Source organism: Nelusetta ayraudi, unplaced genomic scaffold, assembly GCF_046127955.1.
Source record: "Nelusetta ayraudi isolate G7.1 ecotype Tasmania unplaced genomic scaffold, CSIRO-AGI_Nayr_v1 ptg000111l, whole genome shotgun sequence".
NCBI classification, from domain to species: domain Eukaryota; kingdom Metazoa; phylum Chordata; class Actinopteri; order Tetraodontiformes; family Monacanthidae; genus Nelusetta; species Nelusetta ayraudi.
Window position 1 is genome coordinate 885,001 of NW_027466161.1, and position 25,702 is coordinate 910,702.

Sequence of the window (25,702 nt, forward strand, 5' to 3'; positions counted from 1 at the left end):
AGCAGCAGCAGCAGCAGGGTCGTCAGGTCAAAGGTCACAGAGCAGAAGTCGATATTTTGAATAAATGTTAACGCAAAACATATTTCTTACACATTACTTATTTTTTTTACTTCTTGGAACAAACTGAAAAGAGGAAAGCGGGAACGAGGGAGCGGAGAGATGCGAGTACGTACGTGGTCCCACCAGCACTCTGAGAAGTTGGGAAGCTGGTGCTCCAGGCTGTACTCCAGGAACTCAAACATCACACTGATGATCATGCACATCCACCAGTCCCGAATCATCAGCGTCTGAGAGAGCAAGAGCGCAGAGAGGGAGGAAGATGAGGAGGAGGAGGAAGAAAACAATGTGTTCCACACAGCTCTGAGTGGATGAGAAGCAACCATCTTCAAAGAGCAGCAGCAGGCTGACGACCCTGAAGGTCCAGTGAAGCCGGAAGGGTCCACCGGGTCCCTTCTCTATATAAGACTATTAGTGTAGTATTACTAGTGTATTAGCGTAGTATTACTAGAATACTAGCGTAGTATTACTAGTATATTAGTGTAGTATTACTAGTGTATTAGCGTAGTATTACTAGTATATTAGTGTAGTATTACTAGTGTATCAGCGTAGTATTACTAGTGTATTAGTGTAAAATGGCGTGTTGTGATTGGACAGAGGAGGAGGAAGAGATGAAATATTTTATGATAAAAGCAGCAGCAACTCAAACAGCTGCTCATCCCTCCATCCTCCTCACAGTGGGGGCTCACCAGACCAGATCTGACCAGAACGACGGCCGATGATCTTCACGCCATTCAGTGGAAACACCTGCCAATGGCAATTGTACTTTGTGGAAGTTTTAGAAATATGGCTTTTATTTATTTTGCCAAGAACTGTCAGCTGGTGTTTGGCTTGAGCCCAGATTAAATGCCTGCTGTGATGTAACCGACCGAAAAATAGTTTCTAACAATAGTTTAGAATGCACTGGACATGCAGGATCACACAGCTGCTGGACTGAACCAGTACAGTGAGGTGGTGGTGATGGTGGTGGTGGTGGTGGAGCACCACGGCAGCTACCTTGATGTACCATCCCAGGAAGTGAGCCGGGACGAAGCCGTCCATCTTGTCCTGTGGAGACAAACCCAGCGCGTTGACTTCTGCTGACGGCTTTCAAAACCAACATCATCCTTCTCAGCTCAGCCTGGCTGCAACCAGGTGACTGCAACCAGGTGACTGGCGTCTCAGCTCAGCCCCAGTTCTACCAGGTGACTGGCTGTGACTGGCGTCTCAGCTCAGCCCGACTGCAACCAGGTGACTGGCATCTCAGCTCAGCCCCAGTTCAACCAGGTGACTGGAGCTGACTGGCGTCTCAGCTCAGCCCGGCTGCAACCAGGTGACTGGCATCTCAGCTCAGCCCGGCTGCAACCAGGTGACTGGCGTCTCAGCTCAGCCCGGCTGCAACCAGGTGACTGGCGTCTATGAGCGTGCAGCGTGACACCAGCTGCAGCCCCACGGCTGAGGGTAGAAACGTCCCACTCAATATTCCATCCTGGAGAAAGCAACAAGCTAAAGATGACGATGACGATGATGGAGAAGAAGATGGCAGGCAGCCTCACCCAGAGGTTGTGCAGGGGGTCGCTGGTGTTCCCAGGGTCGTAGATGAGGCAGTTGCCTCCATAGTCTCTCTCAGGCAGCGGCACGCCCAGCTTGGGGTCAATGTACTTCATGAACTGTCGTCCGTCGTGCACCGTCTGCAACCCGAGAGAGAGAGAGAGAGAAATCCTTACAAACACGTCGTCTCGCTCTGTTGTCTGAGCAGACACGCAGGACAAAGCCAGGTTGTTTTCATTAAACCAAAGAATGAAAGCATTTTTTTTAAGCGCCCGTCTTCTGCTGCTCAAGTGGACTCGCGTGACTCAAAGGTTTTACACGGTGCAACTGTGAGTGCGAGGCTCAGTCACAGAGGTAATGGTGAATGATGTGGCAGCACGAGGGGCAGCGGAGATGAAAGCTTCAGTCAGCTCCTCCGCTGAGGAAAAATAACAATAAAAATAACAACATTCTGATGTGATTTCCCACCTGGAAGAGGATGAAGATGAGGAAGAGCTCGTAGACGACGGTGACACACAGCCAGAATCTCCAGTAGGCTGTCGGTAGAAAGAGGGGAGGGGGGGGGGGGGAGGGAGACAGAGGGTGATGGTTAGACTGGAGGAGAAACTCTGCACTCTCATATACAGAAACACAACACCAGCTGCATTGCGTGCGTTGTGATTGGACGGAGGAGCAGATAAGTAATTAAAGAAAAAAATATAAGAACCATTCTGGACAGGATAAGAAACTCCAAGGCAGCAGCAGCGTCGTCATCGACGACCAGCGGCCAGTATGTCCATCACACCTGAGCCTCCACACCTGGCTGCTGACCATAGCTTAGCATTAGCTCAGAGCTCAGCCTCAACAACTGCAGCGTTCTACTGGCTGACTGACATGGAAAAGACTTTATGAAGATGATTTTCTGCTTCTCACTGTTTAAAAAGGTCACAGTTGGATGAAGGTGGCTGCTTTTATACGCTGGACATGATGGAGTCGTCTGCTCACATTCTAGAGCTGCACTGCTGCTCTCACACAGACAGGTGGTGCAGTCTTACCTGGGTGTGGGCGGGTGAAGGGCCCATCCTTGGCTTGAGTCACTCCGAAACACAGGAAGACCAGGATGCTGGCCACAATCCCCCTGCAGATGATTGATTGATTGATTGATTGATTGATTGATTGATTGATTGATTGATTGATTGAGAGACAATTTAACATCAGAGATTTTAGATTAGATTTGCATGGCATTAGGGTTACGCTAAAGGCTGAAATTAAGGTTAGGGTTTCGGGGTCCCTCACGCGCTAGAAGCCCCTAATTTGGCGTGGGCGCTTCTTGAGGGATCCTGATGACAAAGCAAGTGGCCCCACGTCTCTAGGACAAAGTTGACCTTTGACCCCCATAGACTTGTATGGCATTAGGGTTAGCGTTAAGGCTGAAATTAGGGTTCGGGTTTTTAGGTTCCTCACGTGCTAGAAGCCCCTAATTTGGCGTGGGCGCTTCTTGAGGGGTTCAAAGTTGTCAACTTTGGAGTCCCCCCAAAAGGCCAAAAATGATTTCCCGTGAAATACGTCAACTGATTGTGATAGTAGAGCTCCCACGCTTTACAATGATACCTCACATGTCCATTTCTACTGTATAATTTTGGGGGAAAAAAATCCACCTCAACATAGGCATAATGATTCGCTGAATTTTATATGTTGAAAAGTGTTGGGATAAGTGCAGCCATCTAGCGGTCGAATTGCGGATTTTTTTTTAAGGTGGAATGGAAAATTAAGAAGCGAATGTGGTGCCAACTTCAGCGTCGTTCATCCTCATAAGTCCCACTGCGCCGAATGCAGTAAATCCTGTTAAGACACATCCCACCGTCCCTGACCTACACCCCCGCCCACCACCATCACGTCAGGAAGACCCCACCCACCTCCCCACATGCCTCTCTGCATTCCGATAAAACTCCAGCTTATCATTAACCAGGTCAAAACCAACTGGATTGATTTTTTTTTTTTTTTTTTTTTATAGGTATGAACTCAGTCCAAAGGGATAAAAACGGTAAAAAAAAAACAGTGTGGAATAAATTCCAGTCCAAGTGGTTTCTGCTGCTTGCACGACAACGAGGTTGATGATAGGAAGCGCTAGTTTACACAGAAGCCAAGTCGTCGGTCTTGGCAACCGATGAAACAAGGCTTCAGTGAGACCTTTCACAGTGATGACAGAAGCAGAAAAACACAGTTTGTTGTTGTTCTTCGGAGGAACCAATCTGTGCTGAATCTAAATCACTTCCAAGAATCCATTGTCTCACTTCCTGTTTCCTCAGGCTTTTATGCAACACTGGAGAATTACTGCACATCAAGAACTTCAACTTGGTCCGCTTCAAATTGCTGCAGTAAGAAAAAGACAGATGCTCACTCCCACCCTCCACCCGTGACTGTACTGACCTGCCATCATTCAAATCACACCTTTTCCACACTGCTTTTAGTGCTTAATTACTGTTTTTCTGTTACCCATTAACTACAATTGTTGCTACAGTTGTCACCTCCCAGATGTCATCTCCCAGTTTGCCCTTATTTTACTCCATATCTTTGATTTACTTGTTGGTATATTTTTAGTATTTCTACAGCAAATTTGATTCTGATGTGTTTTAACTTTTCTTTGAGAACTTTGAAAAGCACTCTATAAATAAAATGTATTATTATTATATTATTATTATTAGATGCTGAACATTAATAACTGAATTCCTCTTCAGTTTCTTGGTATTTGTAGCTCAGTCAGTCAACGCCAGGTTGAAACACTGAGGGCTGCAAACTAAGTGCGTCTCTTTCGTTGGAAACATGGAAGCATCTCGACAAACCAGTTCCATCTGTCCAGCCGAGGGGGAAGGTGCCTAGCGCGGCCCGCCCACCCACCGGCCCCCCGACTCGCCCACCAGCCCACCCATCGGCCCGCCCACCTACCTCTTGGTGTTGTAGGCCGTGTCCTGGGGGGTCTCCTCCAGCAGCGTGACGTAGACCAGGGCGCAGGTCAGGATGAAGAGCACCGTCAGTGTGTGGGCTCGCCTGCACACAGCAACACTCACACTTACACAACAGCCAGGGAGGAGATAAGCTGACCTCTGGCCCCTCACTCACCAGGCTAGCCCATCATCTCCCCAAAATACACCTCTCTGACTGGTCAGTGTCAACATCCATAACAGAGTTCAATCACTGAGGAACATCAATATTATTCAAGGTCCAGTGTGAAATATTTGGAGATTTGGACGAAGAAACAGCGACATCTAGTGGTCACATTTCAGATTGCAGTATCTTTCACTCCCCCTCCCTCTCCTGACCTTGCCAGTGAACTACAGTGGCCCTGTGCACCCAAACCTGCTCCACCTTCTTCTTCTTCTTCTTCTTGGTGGGTTTATTTGAGCGCGCCCCCTAGCGTTCAGCCTAAATACCAAACGCTGTGCTGTCAGGCAGCTGGATTGTCCACACCAGGCTTCCTTAGAAATATGCTGGTGCAAGATGGCAGCTAACTGGGAGCACTGGAACCCTGATTGATCTGTGGTGATACTCATATATATGAGAACCGGTCCAAGTGGAGGAAAACCACATGACTTTCAATGTAGTACAATTCTACACATGTATGTATTTATGGGTAGTATGTTAAGTTTTTACCAATATAAAAATCATAGATCAAGGTGAATATTACACCTTGATCTATAGTATTACAATTTGATACTATACATTCTAAGTGATCGGTTGGACTGTAGCATGCAGTATATTCCATAATAATGCTGTTGGGAAGTTGATGTGGAGTTGAAGGCAGTTTGTGATGTCACCAGCCCAGGAGCCAAACCTTGCACGGGACAGACTCAAACGCTGTCTCGCTATAGGCGGCTCTTATCTGGTGCCATGGAGCAAAGTTTGCTTTATCCACTTCACTGATGCACCACAGATGCGTGAACATACAGGGTACATACAGTATGTACAGTGCAAGGATGACCTCAGGAAGCCTTTAGAGAGAGAGAGGTCCAGATCTGGGCCAAAGATAATGACTGGGAGAGGGTGGAACTGAGCAGAGAGCTGGAAAGGTGCTTTCAAATAGTGGCGCGTCCTTCTGTCTCGCTGCGGTTTGTTTGCTCAGGCATCCAACTAAAGAAGCAACTCTGCAATTAAACATTAACACCAAACACAGAGTGAGTGAGTGTGTGTGTGTGTCTGTGCAATCACACATCAGGCTAGACAAAGGCATCGGATGAACCACAGCCAAACAACTCAAACAATTCATCCATCAGCTTGATTCATGGCTGGCAGGAGAATGCAGAGCAGCGTCAGGAAGCCTTGGTCACAGATGAAACCACTGCAAGATCAAACAGGTCCAGCCGTTCTGATAGGAGCCTCAGAACAAGCGTTAAAAACACTCTTTTGTGAAGACTTTCACAGAGAGACTTGATTATTCTTTTGCAAAAGCGTGTCAATCTGCAGCCGTTCATAGAAGACTTTGTAAAGAAAGGGTGCTGAATGTTACATGAGAGTGACGTGTTATTAAAAAATGTCCAAAGTAATGATGTATTGCAGGTATTTAGGGCACCTTTGCCACAGTCACCCCCCTCTGAAAGCCCACAGTCCTCTGAGACTCTCCTACAGGCGTGATTAGCACCATGTCTCACAGCTCCACCTGCTCCACCTGCTCCTCAAACCTGTCTGGCTGGAGCCCCGGGGGAGGGAAGGCCAGCCTGCCGTCTCTCCCGCCTGACGACAGCACAACAACGCCGGGGGTGAAAGGATACAGCAGAAATAACAGAGCGTTGCCACACAGGGAGGCTGAGCTAAACCTCTCAGAATCAAGCTCAACGATTAAGGCTGAGCAGCAGGGGGGCGCTAGAGCGAGCCAGAGACAGTCCAAGGAGCCATTAGAGGAGCAGCAATAGTCCAGTCTGGAGGTCGAGTGGAGTTCAAACACCAGAAAAACACAGTGAACGTCAGCATCAGTGGAAAAAATTATTTCATGTTTATTCAAAAGGCTAAAATTTAAAATTCATTTGGTGTATTTGAACATCAGAACTGTCTGTGTACTGGAGCCTTTCCACACCAACATCACTTTGACCTGGGACTGAAGGTCAAAATCACACAGTTTGAAGAAACACAAACAAAGTATTGTTGTGAAAAATGCGTTTTTTTTTTTCTCACAACAATACTTTGCAAGTTGTGTGAGTTTGTCTGTTTCCTCCGGCACAAACTGACTCTTGTTGACTTCCAGCCACGGCAAAAAAAAGAAGAAAATCCTTTTCAGCTCCAATTTGTACAAATAAGGCAGGGCGCATGGTTGGTAGTTATGCTTCCTCCATGACAACCACACACACAGAAACCCTTCTTTGGCTGGAAACTAGGCAGTGAACGCATCACTGGGAGGACATGAAGATGAAGATGAACTCTAAGACCACCAGAACACCTTTTCACTTGGAAAAAATTGAAAAAAATATATTGCAATTTTAAAAAAGGCTGTGCTTTGCGGGGCGACATCCTTCATAAGCAACACTGTGGTAATGATACTGACACACAGACACACAGCGAGCACATAAACAGAATGACTGCACTGTTTGCTGGGAGAAGCAATTTTTAACCCCTTTCCATTGAGATTTCGGTTCACGCTGCTGTTTTTTAATTGACCCATCAGCTGCGCCACCACTGCTCCACCACTAGTTTTGCTTTGCGTTGGAGACGTCCTGCCATTAGCAGAAGCTTCTCCTAGTAACTCTGCCATCCTTTCACTATGAGGCGAGCCTCTGACTCTAAACTCTGCACAATTTGACTGTCTTCTGCACATCTGCTTTGGTTGTTTGTTGTACATAGATTGATTTGAGTGTTTCTTTAACTACTGTATGGTTCATTCTGCACTGCTTTTTCAATGCAGCAACAGCGTAGTTTCTCAATTTGGGATCAATAAACTACATCTATCTATCTATCTATCTATCTATCTATTAATCTATCTGAAATCGTCGGTAGGTGTGGAACAAGGTCGTGATATCCTCCCGGACCAGCGGAAGGGTGACTCGGGCTGTGTGCCGGTTCACCTTGAGCATCAATGAAAGCAGCCTCCTGCAGTCACCTGCGGCCGAATTCAACCACCAGGGCCTCCAGCACTGATTCCCCTGACTGAGTGAAGGTGCACTCACCAGAAAAAGGTGTTGGTTCCGTCGTCGTACACCTCACACTCGGCGTTCTTCCGGTACAGACTCTCCCTGGAGGTCTGCTTCACCACGTGTGACCTGCTGGCCGGGGCTCCAGGGCCTCCCGAGCAGCTGGATTCCGCCTGGCCGTTGTGGACCTGCTCGCCGGTGGCGACCATCGCGGCCACGCTGCTTCTCTTCGACTCGACCTTCGTCATGGCTTCCTCCTCCTCCTCCTCCTCCTCCTCCTCTTCCTTGTATGTTTCGACTCGATCCCGCAAAGTTTATTTTCTCCTTTATCTGTTCCCGCTCGCCGTCATCCACGTCGGCCCCACCCAGGCGCCTGTCACAGCAGCAGCAGCAGCAGCAGCATCCTGTGGTGGTCACAGCAGGGCGAGAAACCTGAAAATCCCGTCCAGCCGCTGAACGCCTCCCAGCCCCGCAGAGTGGGATTCATGTCAGTCACTACATTAACGTCACACTCCAGAGAACACTCCTGAATTATCGCCTTAGTCCGACTATGACTGGACAACGGAAGTGCATATAAACGCGTTAATCCGACTAAAGTTAGAGACGTCCGATTGGAGTTAATGCGACTGGTATTCGAATTTCTCCTCCGACTGTCTCACTCAGCACCGCCCAGCACCTGGATTAAACCAACCGACGCAGCTGTTAGCGCGGCGGCTTCCTCACGTGTTATGGGTGGGGTGTGGAGTGGGTGGTCACCGGTGAGACCACCTTAACTATGACGTCGTGAGCTCGTCTGATTCAGATTAAAGTCACGCATGAAGCGCGTTGAGACGTTCAGGGGGCGAAGCTGCGCCGTCAGTGAGTTTAGCGCGGCTAGCTGCTGTGCAAAGCTAAGCTAGCCGCTCAACAACAGCAGCTAGTTTCTTTCCTTCCGCCGTGTGACCTTGTTAACAGGGGCTACGTTGACAAACATTCTGGTTAGCCGTTAACCCCCTGCCAGAACACTCGACACCCCTCCAGGACCGCCTCCTTGCTATCGGGGCGCCGGACCGGTGCGGGGGTCTTCAGTCACGGCACCCGGCGTTGCGTTCAGTGTTCTTAAGGTTTGAACTCAAGATAGCATGGGGCATACTTACCAGCCGCAATGATAGGATTATGACAGCAGTCCCGGTGGATGAGCTGAGGACATGCTAAAAAGCTACATTGAATCCAAAAGAAAAAAACAACCGAAACTGGTTTTGTGAGTTATAAGGTGACCTACAGCCAGCTGAGCTGAACACACTGATGTTGAGCCCCGCGTCCGTCCGTCTGTGGATTCACTCTGCGACACGGACAAAAACAAACCGTTGAAGCAGCATTGAATGCGAGCAGCACCGCACACACTCAAGCCATGGAACATTCAGGGGGGTTGAGTCGGTTACGTTAAAGCAACAACTTCGTATCCGCCTAATTATCGTCAAAATAAAATGTGCACCGGGTGCCACATTTTTTCAAGCATTTTATTTTGAAAGTGAAAAAACAAACCGGAAATAGCGTCGGAATCGTTCTGGGTGCCTTTACACAATGACTGTGGCGGCTCTGTGACTAGGACTTGATTCAACGACAGATCATGAGCCATCACGAACTCTTGACTTCCCAAACACATTCTACATGGACAGCAACTGAAGCAGCCCGCTACTATACATTTAAGTCTATGTATATGTATAATAATTTACTGTATAACTACACAATAACATTTACCTATCAACATGTTTATATTTATGCATGTCCTTCTGTATTTCTATATTTGAATTATTCATTTATATAAATCTACATCTATATTGTGAGAGCCGTGTTGTTCACCCTGCAACTCACTCTGGCCCTTCTGACACTCTGGCTATGCCTCCTGCTGTTGCTCTGCAGGGGTCATGGTTTTCCTCTGATTGTACAAAGAAGCTTTGAGGCGCCTTCAGCTGTGATCTAGCGCTGTACAAATGAAAGTTGATTGATTGACTGATTGATTGACTGATTGATTGATGGCGTCAGCTAATGATGTGTTGTAACCTTGTGTCATCTTGTACTAAATTGTATAAATTATTGTAACTTCATCACAGTGATACACATTATAATCAAAGTTCAACATCAAACAAACAAAAACATCCGTCAAACTCAACATTGCCAGGACTACGCCGTCACTTCCTTTTAATACAACAGCTCATGCACTAGCATTGTTTGCTGAAACTGGAGAGAGATGGAGAGAGAGGGGGAGAGAGAGAGAGAGAGAGAGAGAGAGAGAGAGAGAGACCCACAAAAACACATTTAGTTCAAAGGTTGAGTAACTTACGAACCTACTTTAACACAAGTAGGTAAATAAGTTCAGCTAAGCTTTAGTTGCTTTACAGAACAATGCAGGAAATCTCAACCTTGCTGAAAACAAACTGCTGTCTCTCTCTGACTCAGATTTTGAAAGAACATTTCTTTGACTAACTTTATTTAACTTGACTATGATGAACTTAGACAATGACCAACCGCGAATGACTATGGCAGCATGAACTTGGTGACATAACAAAACATAGTTTGTATTAAAACTATATGTGATTAAAAAAAAAGAAAGTTTTTTTCTCTTAACAGCTGCGCTTGCAAGCTGAGTGTAACAAAATCAAATGAGTTTACTCCATCAGCATCTGTATGAATTGCAGCCACTTGATTAAGACGTGATTCATTAAGGGTAACTTCTTTTTCTTTTCTGTGCACATTTCCCTGTTCACAAATAGACTTCATTCAGACACTTATCCATTATTTTTACAATTATGTTTTTACTAATCGATTCTGATTTTACAAGTGATGCTTTAGATTTAACAAAGTCATTTTTACCACTCAATTTATTGTAATGACTTACAGTAGTGCATGTAGTACCACCCAGAGCCAGAAGGCCCAACAGCCAGTATGAGCTTCCCGCAGGTCATAAACTGTGACAACAATGGTTGTGTCACCCTTTGATTTTTTTTTTTTTTTTGTATATGAGTAGCTCAAGGTGCTAAACATGTGCTTGAGCTTACTCAGAATGCTTTACTGCTGGCTATATAAATCACTGCATTCAAAAACAAACACTCTTGGCTGCTGCTGCTGCTTTGAACATTTATTGCTTCCATACAAACAAGATTAGCTTAATGGTACTGACATTGTTTCCAGGCATGATTCTAAAGCCCATATTGCCAAGGCCTTCAGTTCCCACCTGGTCTGACTGGGCTGATTTCTTGAGAGATGGTGCCTAAAATCCACTTTGAGAGAGGCGCATGAGACATTGATGCTAGCGCACAAGACTCCAGTCTTGTTTCTCTTCTTGTTGCACGTTTTGTCTGTTTATTTTTTGTAGTATTGTAAGCAAAATCTATTCTTAAACTTTGAAAAAGAAAAGAAAAAGCCCTGGTTAGATTAGATTAGATTAGATTAGATTAGATTAGATTGGACTTTATTGATCCTAAATTGGGAAACTAGACTGTTGCAGCAGTCAAAAAGCAATACAGAAAGTGAAAATAGAAGAATAAAAAAATAATAAATAAACTATACATAAACTATACAGTAGTTACAGTTACAGTTAAAGGCAGGTGAAACTATACAGTAGTTACAAGATATACAATAAAAAAAATCCAAGCAATCTATTTACAACAAACTATTTACATTTATTTATCTGTAGTGTGCTGTGAAAGACACATCAGATGAAGGATCTGATAAGACAGCTGGATATTGTGGTTGAGTGAAGCACTGTATAGGAAACGGCGGCTAACTCATTCAGGAAACGGCTCCAGTCGGGTGTGCCATGTGACTGCCAGCTTCCAACAAGCAGACAAAAAGCATTTTATAGTGGCTGCGTATACTTGTTTGATCGAATGACCACCTGCTGTTCTTGCAAAAGGCCCTGCGGCCGTGCCTGCAGGACCACTGCGACATCAAAAGGTCTTTACAGGTGAGTGGTTCAGGTTGTCTGCAGTGGGGGTTGGGGGGGGCACTCAACCCAAGCAACATCATTCCATCATGGCAGGACTGAAAATGGGACAAAAAGTAAAGGATACAATGTTCATGTATGGTTCAGGGAATTCCATTTTTTAAAGGTCATCCTGACCAGGAAGTAACTTCTCCCACTCCCCATATTACCCCGAGGACATCGGCCTTCCTGTTGAAGGGCAATTTAAACCCTTGGAGGTTGAATTGCACTGCTTTATTTTTTCAGACAGGCATGGAGAGAGAGATAGAGGATGGAGGAAAACACACTGCTTGGCTTAACCCCACCACACTAACCAAAACTGAAATTATCCTCCCCATGTAAACCTGCATGAATGCGCACATTTTCTTTGCATCATTTAAAACGTTAGTTGCGTGAAAGCAACGGCACAGAGCAGGGGTTCCGTATTTTTAAGTCAATGTAACTGCGTTAACAACCGGAATGTGACTGATGTGGTCTGATGAGATTTATCAGCAAGCAAACTAAAGTGATGGTGGGGATCATGTGGTTCTGTCGAGCACAACCATTTCTTGTTCAGTCATTCTTACTCCTAAAATATGCAAATTATTTAGATAAGTTAAAAAAAAAAACAACAACTCTTACCCTGAATCTAGCGTTAGCTTGCTTCACGCATGAACACTTTTAAATTAAATTTACAGAAAGAGTACTGGTAAATAGCGATATTATCATATGTCCACTAGAGGGAGCGCGCAAACAAGAAATTAATTAGCTATTTCTTCAACTTGAACAGAACGACGAAATCATGACGGCGATATTGAACTGAGGCGAGTGAAACTGCAACCTTGATGGTTTACTGCAATCAAACTCTGGATGAAAAAAAATGAAATGCGTATAGAAAAAGCATTTTTGCCTAATAATACGAATATAAGATACGTAATAACCATAATAAGAACGTTTGGTCTCTTGTGAGGTTATTGAATGATTTATAAATGTGTAATTATATCATATGTATGTGTCAGCACGCTTCCACCGCCCGGTGGTGATATTATAGAGGCCACAAGTTAATTGACAGCAGATTGTGTTAAAACAAGAACAATGACAATAACATCAATTTTGATGAGAACCTTTTCATTTACGCCGCTGACGTCCAAACTCTCCCTTGGTGGTCTGACATGTGACTGAAGCTCCAAGTGTGATGTGGGTTAATTTGTAAGTCACTGACTGAGCTGATCACAGTCACATGCCAGGTGTCACATGTCTGACAAACAAACAAAAAACAGAGTTGATTGAAGGGTTTTTGATCAAAAAGCTTCCAGCTGTGAAGACAACTGGAATACACATCAAACCCTCGCCATGTGCCGATGATTAAGAATCAAACACAACTTAATTTGATTTGATCGATTTTACATATCAATGGCGTTACCTCGGGCGGTGTGGCAGTACCCGGGTTTGACCGCTGAGGGTCACTGTACACCAACTACTGCGCTTAAGGCGTTGCCTGGGCTCGCTGACTCGGTGCGAACGCAGCCGACTGGAGCTTCCACGATCTCGCACAGAGTCACGGCACGAGAAAGTTACGACTTTTCTTTGGACACCCGAGCTACTGTCAATAATTCCCAATAATTCACCCGAGTCGTTAATATCCAGAACGCACGAACTCGCTCACCCTGGCGTGTTGCCAGCAGTGATTTATGACTTCACCCCTGCGCGGTGAAACCCAACACCGCTGTTAATTCCACGTAACGCTGATACGTTGTTTTTGGAAGTGCGCAGCTACGCCCGAGCCTCTGCACAGCAGCACTTTGTGTTAGAGGTGCAATAATATCGGAATGTGACCTGATTTGTTGATTTGTGATTAGTACCTATGAGTTACTGATTTATACCCGATTTATTGAAACAGTGTCAAGTCTACTCAATCACTATTACGGTCTAGTTAACAACTCTTTGCTATGATTGCAACTCTCGGTCTTGATTCCATCATCTCAGAGTAAAACACGTCCTCGATGTCTTTCTCTTTCTCTTTGTTCCCAGACGTAACGTCAAGCTGCTGTGAGTGAGTGATTACTGAGGTGTGTGTGTGTGTGTGTGTGTGTGTGTGTGTGTGTGTGTGTGTGTGTGTGTGTGTGTGTGTGTGTGTGCTTGGCCAGGAGGGTGCATGTCGTACATGCAGGGGGTCCAACACCGGGTCTGAGGATTGTAACAGCGACTCCGAGCTTCCATTTCTGTTATCACGCCAAAACACACTGAGTGGAGACCGACAACAAATACACACAAGCACATCCTCGCAGCAGCGTCACAGCGTGACTCTGTGTTTATCCCCCGCGGGTGGCGCACTGGGTTAATACTCTTAGTGGATGACGGTGAAAGATGATCTGATAATACACACCTCCAAATAACCAAATAGTACCTATACGCGTAAAATACGCGTATAATGTATTGTGCAACTCTGCTGCGCCGCTGACACGCACAGGATGGGGTGGTTTGAGGGGGGGGGGGGGGTCCCAGTTGGGAGGGGGGATGTGTTGGGGAGAGGGGGGGTTACATGCAGAAAAACAATCCGAACGCTGCGCTTTGCTTGACGAAGAGCCAAACGGCACCAGGCAGGGGCCAGCGGGGAAGCAGGGTGGGGGTTGTGCGTGTCACTTCGCTTAAGGGGGAGGGTCCGACCTGGGAGCAGCCAATGAGAGGGGACGCCCCTGTCTAGCTCGTCTGACTGATAGTAGGTTATATAGTCCACATCTGACTGCTGAAGGTACATTTAAAGCCCAGAGCCGAGAGGAGGAGGAGAGACAGCGGAGCTCGGAGAAGGAAGGACAACACAACAACAGCGAGACCTGTTGGCGTATCAGGGATCGACTTCCCACCATCTTTTTGTCCCAAATTCTGGAACTTGGTCTGCGAGATTTTTTTTTTCCTCGTTGTTTTTGGAGATGTCCAACGTTCATCTGTCGAGTATGGCGCTGGAGAGGCTGGCGGCCCGGAGGACCTTCCCCCTCCACCGGCGCACCAGCGTATGCCGCAACCTCTTCGGACCGGTCGACCACGAAGAGCTGAGCCGGGACATGAAGGACAAGCTGCGGGAGATTTCCGAGCGGGACCAGCAGCGGTGGAACTTTGATTTCGACACCGACACCCCGCTGGATGGGGACTACCAGTGGGAGGAGGTGGAGGTGGAGCGAAGCCCAGCCTTCTACCGGGAGTCGGCTGACAGGAGCAGGAGCGCGCCGCTCAGGCAGCCGAGCTCGGCGGACTCCATCCTGGCCGAGAGCCCCAGCATGGATGTACTGGAGCGCCTGGCGCTGCCCGGCAGCAGCCCTGAAAGCAGCCCCGCATCTCCCGCGGAGGTCAACCAGGAGAACCGAGCATACAAGCTCAACTCAGGGAAGGCGACTCACACACGGTCGCCGTGCGTGAGACGCAAGAGGACGGAAACTACTGACAACAGCAACACACACATCACCGGTAAGTCGGTTAGATAGGAGTTGCGTTTATCACTAACTTTTCTACCACCATTCTGATCAGCCGTGTGGCATTTACGGGGCCAGGAGATTTCCCGTTGTCTCGCTTCTCAATATATAACCCCCCCTCTTGTTGCTGTTGTTTCTTCAGACTACTTCGTCAAACGAAAGAGGACCGCTGAGAGGAGAAGCAGCGATCCGAGTGTTTGCCATCACTCCAAGTCTCCAATCACGGTGGAACACACTCCGCGGAAGAGGATTCGTTGAAGGTACGAGCCACAGTTTGAACATTCTGTTCCCCACTTAGGTCTCGTCTAACACCAAAGCGACTCCGTTCTAAAACTATAAAGACCACGCATTCCATGCTAGATTGTTCTTTGGCTCGAAAGAGTCCTGCTCGCCACACACGAGCTGCTTGATGGCTCTCCAGTCAACTTTGCCTGCCCCGATTGACCAGCCTTGTCCTGCCTGAGTCCATGATTTAAGACGCGTTCAATTTCACCTGCGTGTCTGCTGTAGTGCAATTGGGTCCAAAACACAGCCGTTTCACTACGAGCAATTTTATGTTTCCTCTTTATACGCGTTGACAAAAAGGACAAAAAAAAAAAAAAAAAAAAATGCCTTTGGTAAATCTGGAAAAAATAAAATAAAATAAAAAATAAAATACTTTTTTAAATTATTATTTATTTATTTATTTAAAAAAAAAAAAAAAAAAGCTCTGGCATGACACGTACGCATCGCACGGGACTGGGGTCAGGGTTAGCATTAGCTTATCGACCTGTAGTTTCCATGAAAACCGGTAGATTTGTGATGTTTTTCCCGTAAATGATTACGTGAGGTGTGTGTGTGTGTGTGTGTGTGTGTGTGTGTGTGTGTGTGTGTGTGTGTGTGTGTGTGTGTGTGTGTGTGTGTGTGAAATGGCAGCAGCGGTGCGGTAGTAGTGATAGTAGTGGGAGCTGCTGCTGTAGTAAGGCGGTGGGGGGAGGGGAGCTGCGTCACAATGTGGCGGGAAAAGGCGCCGCCACAGGGCTCCGCCTCCTGCCCGGCCGGAGCCTCCCTCCGCCGGGCTGTTGCCTCCTGCTCCCTCCGCCGCTTTCCGAAGAACCGCTGACTCAAGGGGTTTTCCCCGGCACGGAAACACAACTCTCCCCAGAGACTCACCACTTTTTTTCCTCTCTCCCTTTGTTTCTCTTTTGTTTCCTCAGGTGGATTTGCACTATTTGCCCGCGCATATATATACACACACATATATATTTTTTTCGTTCGTTCGTGGATGGAACGACTCCTTGGTGCTACCCGGTGTGGGGAGCCGAGCAGGAAGCCCAACCGGTCGGCTGCTTCGTGGCGCTGCGTCCCGGCGAAGCGCAGCCGGAGCCCCGGAGCAGACTCTCAGGACTGAACGGTTTGGGTTGGGAGGAGAGGATGAATATCGCCGAATGACTTCGTATCCAGTACAAATGTAGCATCCATCATCGTTGCTTTTGCATCCAGCCACTCGACAGTGTTAAATGTTTTAACATCTGTGCAATCCTAAATTAAGAATAATTGTCTACACTGGCCAAAAGTGTACAGCTTTATAGAGACAATAGATTAAAAATTCGTTTATTTCTGTTCATTTTTTTCTGTTAATGTATATTTTAAAGCTATTTTAACTTATAATTTATTTATGTTACTTTATATTTGTTTGTTGTCTTGTTAATTTAGCCACATGGGCTTATTTTTATTTTTAACTTTATTATCTCTGTTTTCTGTTGTGGTATATCTATATATTTTTTTGTTTGCAATCATGTAGCTCCCCTATAGTAGCCCACACTTGAAAAATAGATTTCTTTGTGTGTCTGAGCCGGTGTGTGTGTCTGTGAGTGTGTGTGTGTGTGTGTGTGTGTGTGTGTGTGTGTGTGTGTGTGTGTCCCACAAGGGGCCTTAACTATGCCTTTCAAAAGATGAGAATAAAGAGTTTTCACCTCAGCTTTGGTGCAGCTTGTGTGTTTTTCTGCCCTTTTCCCATTTAGACTTTATTAGAAATGGCTATGTGAACTTTGTAAGTGTTTAAACGGACTTTCTTTCTTTTCTTTTTTTTTTGCTTAATTTTCATATATTTAAGTTCAAAACATTTTCAAATTAAATGTAATAATTTCAGTAACGGAAAAATACATTGTGTGTTATTGTGAGTGTGTTTGCGTGTTTTGACTGCGCTCGTTCCTGAGCGTGCGCTCCTGCTGGGCCCAGGTTATATTATATCTACCTTGCGGGGGCACAAACGCATTGAGAGGTGCAGCCTGGGCTGGCGTGGCAGCTGTGGGATATAGGCCGGCCGGGATTTAAAGGGCCTTTCGCTCCTCTAAAGAAGCAGCAGCTGCCTTTGGATCCTCGCTTTGTCCCACAACCACGACACCCCCACACGCAGCCGCACTCGACAAGCCCTCTAAAGAGCCACACACACACACACACACTGTGTTTACCCCGCCGTGGATACACCGGGCGTGGAGGCCACCTGCCAGAGGCTGCAAAAAGAAAACTACTAGTCTTTTCTTTGTAATTGTCCTTGTCTATTGAAACAAACCATTCAGCAGGTCATACTTGCAAGTTTAGCCTTAATTGAAAGAAGCCAAAAGCAGCAGCAGCAGCAGTCTGGATTGGCACACTGCAGCCGCTTTCTGCGGACGCGCTTGAAGCCTGACACGTCTTTTAAAATAATAACTTTTCCTTGGTTCCGCCGTCAGATTGAGCCACTTCCACTGTGTGACACGAATGTTTTTGATGAAAATGGAGACTTTTGATTGCCAGAGTGACTTTGTCAGCTCCATACAGCCATAAGCCCTGACGGCCTTGTTCTGATTTCCAACACAAAGCACTCTCCGGCTCCATTCTTTCCTTTTTGTTGCCATATGGCAAATCCATGTAGACATAGCCAAGACCCATTCAGTCAGCCACAGAATGTCCTGCATCAGAGAACAAAAGACACTTTGTCCGGCTGCTCTATTGATACGGAGGGGCGAAAAAATATTATAATTAATCTATGGCTATATCCAGCTAATTAACGCCCATATGCCCACGGGGAGCTGCGAGGCTCCATTCAGCGCAGTTTTAAACTCACAATAGTTTACATGTTAAAGACAACAGCTGTTCATGTGTTACTTTAATGAAGTCCCCCTTCTATGTTGGATATTGGACGTCGAGTTAAAGGGCTCTTCCTTTATTTGTCCCCACAGCTGCGCAAAAATTTGTCCCAATCAATAGAAGCCCAAACCGCGTTCGTTTACCCCAAATTTGCTTGGATTTGTGGCATTGCATTAAAGGTCACATGTTGAGGCCCGGGCTGGAGCTCTCTAAACTTCTCAAACAGAAGATGCACTGTGATCGGTAAATGTTATAATTTGGTTGTCCAACCACCGTGACTGATTCCACCTGCTTTGTACAGCGCCTTCGGCAGTGACCGGATGTGTTATTTTACGCTTTAAATCGGCTCCATACTGTAGTGCAGCGTGCGTGGCAATTACAGTATGACTTAATCCAGGCCCGCTGTTTGTATGATGGACGTGAAGGGAAGAGATGACAGCGAGCATGGAGAACTCATTAACAGGCAGCGAATATAATTACACAGCCAGCTGCTGATGGACGCACACAAACGGCCTGATGGGCCCTTCAGGGTCCGCTGACCTCCGGCCCACATCCACCCTTTCATTTGTCTCAGTAGTCACTGAGATGTCATCAAGTGTCATTTGCTCTAATCGGATCAAATCCTCTCCAAGCTCTCCTTTTGATTTTCATGCAGTGACAAGTTTTAGTTTTAATAGTTGTTGTTTTTTTTGTCATTCGATGAAACGCGAAAATAAACTTCATCACACAAAATGATAGATAGATAGATAGATAGATAGATAGTTAGATAGAAAATGTTATTCATCAAAGGGAGTTCCCTCAGGGAAATTCGTGTTCCAGTGGGAGCAGCACCAGTAAAAACACTGTATAAATAAATAACAAATAAAAACAGCATTAAAAAAATGATGACGGATGAAATCGGCATTAATTTGCGCATCTATTCAAACATTCATCTCTAATAGTTTATCAAAATCCACGTTTGAAAACGAATTAATCATTGAATGCATCTTCAAAATACAAGAAAACACAAATAACTGCTGTTAATTTTTTTTTTTTTTTTTTTTTTTTTTTCCACTTGCGATTCGTTTGCATGAAATATCTACGACGATGTGATTTGAGTTGTGATGAGTCACTCGATGTGAAAATCGGTCTTAAATAATTCCGTGATGAATGTGTGCGCACAATACGGAACACGCTGCCTCGCTGCCGGCAATTCGTCATACTGCCAATAAACTCTCATCAATCACGTGCTTTAAGTGCCTCCAAAGTTTCAAAAAGGGACACAAGGCTCTGCTGCAGACACACACTGACGCGCACTGACGTACCGTGCGTCAGTGGCTTTGAGTGCAAATATTGGTGCAAATATTGCAACCAAAATATCCAAACTGAAAGAAGACGGGGGGGGGGGGGACTCTTAAATCGCATTTTCCTCTCAAAACACACAATTAACGGCTCCGTCTGCAAGACTGCAATTAAATATAGAAAGGAAGAAAAAAAAAAAATGAGCCGGAGGGAATTAGCATTTTCCATGACCATCTGGCACCGCGCAGGCGACAGGGAACAAAGGCGAGCTGGAGGAGAGAAGAGGCGAGTGTGCCATCGCATTGACCTGCAAATGAGGCTTTGTCACCGAGTTAAAGCTCCCTGACCCCCCCCCCCCCCCCTCCACACACACACACACACACACACACACACACACACACACACACACACACACACACCTCTGAAATCACCAAATCTTTTTAGTTATTTATTTCTGTATATAGCAGGACGAATCTGGGCCGAATAAGGCCCTCAAGTCTGGCCTCCACGCAATAATAATAATAATAATAATAATAATAATAATAATAATAATAATAATAATAATAGTTATAAACAAGTCAAGTGCAACATTATTATACATAAACATATTATTACATAAATCTGAGCTCGTAACATTACCAGGAGGAAATTCTATTTCAACAATCAATATTTCCACCACATTTGAACACTGCAGTTGAGAAGAACTTTGCGTCTCTCTCTCTCTAAATTCTCTTCTTTCAAGAGAATAAAACATATCGACATTAAACAGATAACGTCAAAACCTATTTCAGCAGTCAAAGCTCGCTTTTACCGACGTCTCTCTAGTCCACAGTGTCCACTCACTTTGCTTTGTTTCTCCTCCTTTTCTGGCGCTGATGCTCGCTACGCACCGCGCGCATTCAAATCACAGGGGAGGTTCTTTGGACACCTGTGCACCCCCCCACCCACCCTCCACTCCAGGGGTGAAGTGGGCAGACTGAGGCCCACGTGTTTGCATAAAGGTGATTGTATCCGGCGGAGGCTCGCCCCCCCCCCTTTCCCTCTTTGTTTGTTTGCGCGTCAGTGATGAACAGGTGACGCACAGTGACAAACAGCACTTTTCTCCAATCATCATCTTCACACGTTTGCACAAGAACGCCTCACATTCAACAGGTGGAGTTAGTTTTTTATTTTCCTTCTCCAGGATTAAAGGAACTTTATTGCCAAAAAACAAAAAACAAAAAACAAAACACACACACACACACACACACACACACACACACACACACACACATATGCAAAAAAAAAAAAAAAAAAAAAAAGACGACAAAAAGAGCGGTGGTTCGTGTCAATGCTGACACGCTCCAATGTTTTGTTGTTTAGGTCTTCTGTTTTTCTCCGCCTGTTTCTTCTCTCTCCTGGGCTTCTTCCCTCCTCCTCCTCCTCCTCCACCTCCTCTTTACATCCACTCAGTATTCATGTCTGCTGGTAACAAAGCGCGCGGCTCAGTCCACGCAGGAGGCGGCGTGGCAGCGAACTCGTGGCAGCTTTTCAAATATCTTCTTTCTCCGCTCCCTCCTTTTCTTTACATCCCGACTTTGGTCTCGGTTGGAGCCGCGGAGGGTGGAGGGAGGAGGTGGGTATGGGGGGCAGTAGGGGGGTTAATCACCCCCCATCCCCCCACCCTTGATTTTCTAATTCACTTTGCTCTCCCCACGCATCAAGCGGATCGGATTTAATGCCGCTCAGAAGAAAAGAGCCGAGCTTTGACGATGTTTCATAACGTGATGGGGCCGATTAATGCGCCGTCTGAGCTGCTGCCGCTGCTGCTGCCGCTGCTGCTGCCGCTGCTACTGCTACTGCTGCCGCTGACCGAAGCCAAGGCTGCAAGTTGTTTTCTCCTGGTGGCCAATGTAGAGGTTTTGTATCGTGGCTGGTATGGTGAAACCCAACCAGCAGCTTTGCAACAAGTCTGAAAGACAACGTTAGAAAAACAGAAGGTTCAGTCCGCAGTCTGCCCAACAATAGGAAATGATAAGAAATGAAACACTAGAATATAACATGTAATCTGAATAGAATAGGAACCAAACACCATCTAACTTATTCACAATTTCTAAATTGTTGTTGAATTTCCCAGCATTCTAAGCATTTAGTGCAGTTGTGACTATGGTTTTGTTCCTCTTTTTTTTAGTCTGTCAAGGCAACACACACACACACACACACACACACACACACACACACACACACACACACACACACACACACACACACACACACTGCGTAAACTGTGATTAATCTGACACTGACTGTCCAATCAAATCTCCAGCTGGCCTTTGTATTGTTAACCTTATTAGTTGGACTAAACAGCTTCAATACAGACTCAGGTGCAGGCTACAATCAATACAATCACAGCTGATATAACCTGCTAAATATTGGTGTGTGTTAAATGCAGTCAGTGGAGAACATCTTCCCAGTTTCCCAGCGCAGCCTGAGGGATTCCGATGGCTGGCCAATCTTCCCACCCGGGAAGGTGAAGAGGTCACATTATTGATTTGACCTCATCGGGCAGAACAGCGCAACAATCTCATCGTCGTCATTCCGGCACACAACTAGAAAAACACATGAAAAATATCAACTCCAGTGAGGCAAAGACAGAACGTTTTACAATTACCTCAAAAAAATACATTCAAATGTCAATGTTTCCCTCTCACCATCTTCCCTCTGGCTGACCAGAGAATCTGACTGGTTCTGCTGTTCAGTGGGTCAGTGGTTCACTGGGTCAGTGGCTCAGTGGTCAGTGATGGAGGATGGCAGCTGCCACTGTGTCCTTCACAAACACACACGTCCCTCCTGATTGATCGTGTGGACGTCAACATGCTGGGTGGGTGAGGATGAGGGAGGGCGACGCCTCTCCAACAGCTGCTGCTGACATGCTGACACTCACTGGAACAGCAGGACAAGACGGAGCAACGGAATTCACACACACATCACAATTCACATTGACATTATAATAATGATTATTTCACTGCTGTTATTATCAATACTATCAAGTTGACATTATTATTATTATTATTATTATTATTATTATTATTATTATTATTATTATTATTATGATATAATGTCATATTTTTGCATCCAATTGTTTGCAACTAGTTATAATACTAGTATACTAGTATTGCTAGTATATATATATTATATTATATTGCATGACACTTCAGACACCCACATTCGTACTTGCCACTTTTTAAAAAAAAACACTTTAACTTGTATTTCTTAATTTTTTTTAAAAAATTCTCTTTTTGACACTTTCTTTATTCCTTGTTGCACAATCTCGTGGGGTTCTGCCGCGCCAAACATTTTGCAGACATGTAACGTGACGTGACAAATAACAATATTTGGTTAAAAATAGGGAAATATGATGATAATAAATAAGCATATGACGACTGGACGGTTCTATTCAGCCCAGGCAGCTGCCGACAGGCTGGTGGTGAGTCAGCAGTTAAATCCCTGCTGGGACTGCTGGAGCAGCACACACACACACACACACACACACACACACACACACACACACACACACACACACACACACACACACACAGCGGTACTGTACCCATGGACATAGCTTCACTCTGCAGGGGTGGCGTCTCCACCACCAGAGGGCCATATGTATCCCAGCAGGGAGGGGCTGGGGGGAGGGAGGGGAGTAATTGGTTGTAGAGGAGAGAAGAGCAGAGAGGTGGAGAGAGGAGAGAAGAGGAGGAGGAGAGGAGGAGGAGGAGAGAAGGAGCGGAGGAAGAGGAGAGAGGAGGAGGAGGAGAGGTGGAGAGAGAAGGAAGAGAGAGGAGGAGAGGAGGAGAGAGGGGAAGAGGAGGAGCGGAAGAGGAGGAGAGAGGAGGAGGAGGAGAGGTGGAGAGAGGAGGAAGAGAGAGGAGGAGAGGAGAAGAGGAGGAGGAGGAGAGAGGAGGAGCGGCTGGTCGGACTCTTGAGAAATGAGATGTAACGGGTCGCAGCGCCAGTCCTGACAGCCTCCATCCTCCACCTCTGTCCTTTTTGTCCTCTGGCCTTCCAGCCCGTCTCTCTCACCCTCTCTCACCCTCTCTCACCCTCACTCACCCTCTCTCACCCTCTCTCCCCCTCTCTCACCCTTTCAGCCCTCTGATGCAAACCTGGTCCCCTTCACCAGCCGCCCTGTGACTCCTCTGTCTGGCGGCTGTTGTCTCTCCTGCATCATCTGTCTGTCCGTCCATCCATCTCCATCTCCTCCTCCACCTCCTCCTCTTTTTTTTGGGTGTGTGTGTGTGTGTGTGTGTGTGTGTGTGTATGTGTGTGTGTGTGTGTGCAGGACTTTTCTTCTCCTTCAATCATCTTGGCTCATAAACCTTGCGGGAGGAGGCCGAGCAGGCTGTGTTTTCAGGGCTGGCTACCCTGCTATGGGTGCACTGACTCGCACTAATGCTATTCACGCCCCACATTTGCTCGCCAGGTCTCATGAAAAAAAGGGGGTGGGGGGGGTCGGCGGAGGGTGTGTGTGTGTGTGGGGGGGGAGTCGGCCGCCGCCTTTATGGAAGATGCCACAAAGGGCCGTCATTCATCAGGCGGCCAGCGGCAGAGTTTTGGGCCTGGTCCCGCTGGAGCTGTCAGCTGCAGCCTGGCTTTATTTGGAATCTGCGGAGCATCCGTGCTGGGCGCTCGCAATTCATATTCTTTATTTTCTATTTTTACTTTGGAACCAGACGAGATAAACTGGAGCTGAGAGAGCGAGTGAGGGAGGAGGCGCAGACGGTGAAACGGTTGCATTCCCTCACACGAGTCCTCCTGCCTGAGCTGGAGTCTCGTTTCTTTTCTGTGTGAGACGGTGATGCAAACTGATTCCAACCAGTCGGAGACAAGATTCAGAAAGCCTCTGTTTATCCCACGTTGGGCAAAATCACATAGTGACAGCAGTAGGGTGCAAAGAGAAGAATGAAAAATAAAGAAATAAATAAAATATATATACAAATTATTTTCATGTCTAAATAAGTGTTACAAATAAGTGTTTTTATTGCACCCGCAATGAAATGTTGTGTTTTAGAAGTGTTTTTTCCCCCCTTTTTTTTTTTTAAACTGGGTGCAATTATACAGCTGATAGTCTATTTGTCCAGGTAATAAGGAGCCTGTGTTGAAATTTCCTGCCTTTTAGTGAGGGACAATGAAAGTGAGAAGTGAGGAACAAGTTTTCTGTGTCGTCTCACATGAAAAAAAAAAAGTGTGGTGTGTGTGTTGGAGTGTTTGGCGCTGATGTGGATGTTGGCCGTGCTCCCGGGTCAGCGGCCCGCTATCAATCTTCACCTTTCTTCAGCGTGTGGAGCTGCTCCCTCCTTCACAGAGGCTCCAGCGGCCTCACAGGCCCGTTGGCAGCCTCCCGACAAAACCCCCAGAATGCCGCAGGGCCTTGTCAGCCGGGGCTAATTTGTGGCTGCGGGTCCCGAGGTTGAATTCAGCCGCCGCTGGCTGCTTGACCCGCCGCATTCTCTCAGCGGATTAGTAACATCTTTTAGTCTTCACACAAGGCAGCAGCAGCAGCAGCAGTGGCGGCGGCGGCGGCGGCGGCGGCGGCGTCGGCAGCAGCACAAACAGCAGCAGCAGCGGTAACAGCAGCAGCGGCAGCAGCAGCAGCAGCAGCAGCAGTAACAGCAGTAACAACAGCAGCAGTAACAGAAGCAGCAGCAGCAGCAGCTGCAGGAATCACAGCAGCAGCAATGGGCTGAAACACAGCCTGTATTTGCCCAGCAGGATGGGCCTGCTCTCTCTCTCACATACACACACACACACACACACACACACACACACACACACACACACACACACACACACCTTCATGCTTGTGGTGAGGAAGATGAAGAGTCAATCAGAAAGGGAAAGAGAAGCAGGTGACGAGGCAGCAGGTTGCTAGGGGGGTGGGGGGGTGGGGGGGCTGAGGGGTGAGGGGAGGGGGGCTTAAGGGGAAGGGAAAGTGTCTCAGTGTGTGTTTGAGGGTTTTGTACTGGCCCAGCAGCCATTCAGCCACTTTGTTTGCATTGAAATCAAAGTATCGGGCGGCTGATCTTCACAGCGACCCAGAGATGGCACCCGGAGCATCGGCGCCGCTGCCAGACCGTGCTCGCCAGAGATGGAAAAACAGCCCCCGCCCCCCACCCCTCGCAACCCCCCTTCACTTTACCATCACCGCAGGGAGCCTTTTACAAGAGGTGATGGTGCAT

The 25,702-nt window shown here is 46.6% G+C and overlaps 2 protein-coding genes across 3 annotated transcripts in view; one reads left to right on the forward strand and one right to left on the reverse strand.

Moving 5' to 3' along the window:
* ptdss2 (phosphatidylserine synthase 2) overlaps positions 1-9,083 on the reverse strand; it is a 14,872-nt gene extending 5,789 nt beyond the window's left edge. For both annotated transcript variants that reach the window (XR_012929265.1, XM_076049267.1), the window contains exons 1-8: positions 8,819-9,083; positions 7,719-8,086; positions 4,513-4,614; positions 2,622-2,704; positions 2,056-2,123; positions 1,593-1,727; positions 1,054-1,104; positions 174-287 (exon numbers count right to left, since the gene is read on the reverse strand). Coding sequence is in view for 1 of the 2 variants with exons in the window: in XM_076049267.1 (XP_075905382.1) it covers positions 174-287; positions 1,054-1,104; positions 1,593-1,727; positions 2,056-2,123; positions 2,622-2,704; positions 4,513-4,614; positions 7,719-7,930 (765 nt within the window). In the remaining variant the exon portion in view is untranslated. The remainder of the gene's footprint in view (positions 1-173; positions 288-1,053; positions 1,105-1,592; positions 1,728-2,055; positions 2,124-2,621; positions 2,705-4,512; positions 4,615-7,718; positions 8,087-8,818) is intronic.
* A 5,274-nt stretch (positions 9,084-14,357) lies between these two features.
* On the forward strand, positions 14,358-17,051 carry cdkn1cb (cyclin dependent kinase inhibitor 1Cb). Its single transcript, XM_076049219.1, has 3 exons — positions 14,358-15,087; positions 15,235-15,352; positions 16,289-17,051. Exons 1-2 carry the CDS (start codon positions 14,556-14,558, stop codon positions 15,348-15,350), a joined length of 648 nt encoding a protein of 215 aa, XP_075905334.1. The 5' UTR covers positions 14,358-14,555; the 3' UTR covers positions 15,351-15,352; positions 16,289-17,051.
* The last annotated feature ends 8,651 nt before the right edge of the window (positions 17,052-25,702 follow it).

Bases quoted from the DNA above. Each gene is read 5' to 3' on its own strand.
- cdkn1cb (XM_076049219.1), top strand. From the start codon at position 14,556: ATGTCCAACGTTCATCTGTCGAGTATGGCGCTGGAGAGGCTGGCGGCC. The intron at 15,088-15,234 runs GTAAGTCGGTTA...TTGTTTCTTCAG, and splicing joins CAGCAACACACACATCACCG to ACTACTTCGTCAAACGAAAG.